At 56.2% G+C, this 265-nt stretch overlaps 1 protein-coding gene across 1 annotated transcript in view; it reads left to right on the forward strand.

Annotated features, from left to right (window-relative positions):
• LOC119593648 (A disintegrin and metalloproteinase with thrombospondin motifs adt-1-like) overlaps positions 1–265 on the forward strand; it is an 88,803-nt gene that overhangs the window by 52,811 nt on the left and 35,727 nt on the right. The window contains exon 17 of the mRNA XM_037942600.1: positions 144–265. Within this exon, the coding sequence (XP_037798528.1) occupies positions 144–265 (122 nt within the window). The remainder of the gene's footprint in view (positions 1–143) is intronic.

Genomic DNA, 265 nt, shown 5'->3' on the forward strand with positions numbered 1-265 from the left:
ACCCCCCCCCTACCCTTTCTCAACCCCCTTTTCCCTTTCTCTACCCCCTTTTCCCCTTTGCCCCGCCCCCTTTTCCCTTTCTCTACCCCCTTTTCCCCTATGCCCCGCCCCCTTTTCCCTATGCCCCGCCCCCTCCCTCACAGGATGCAGCAGTAGCCAATCAGCGCTCAGGAGGGACGAAGGTGATACCTGATGACGTCATAGCTCGCAGCCCCAATGAGGATTACGATTTTTCTCCGATCGACTTGGATAACCTTTATGAATG

Source organism: Penaeus monodon, chromosome 32 (assembly GCF_015228065.2).
Source record: "Penaeus monodon isolate SGIC_2016 chromosome 32, NSTDA_Pmon_1, whole genome shotgun sequence".
Classification (NCBI taxonomy): domain Eukaryota; kingdom Metazoa; phylum Arthropoda; class Malacostraca; order Decapoda; family Penaeidae; genus Penaeus; species Penaeus monodon.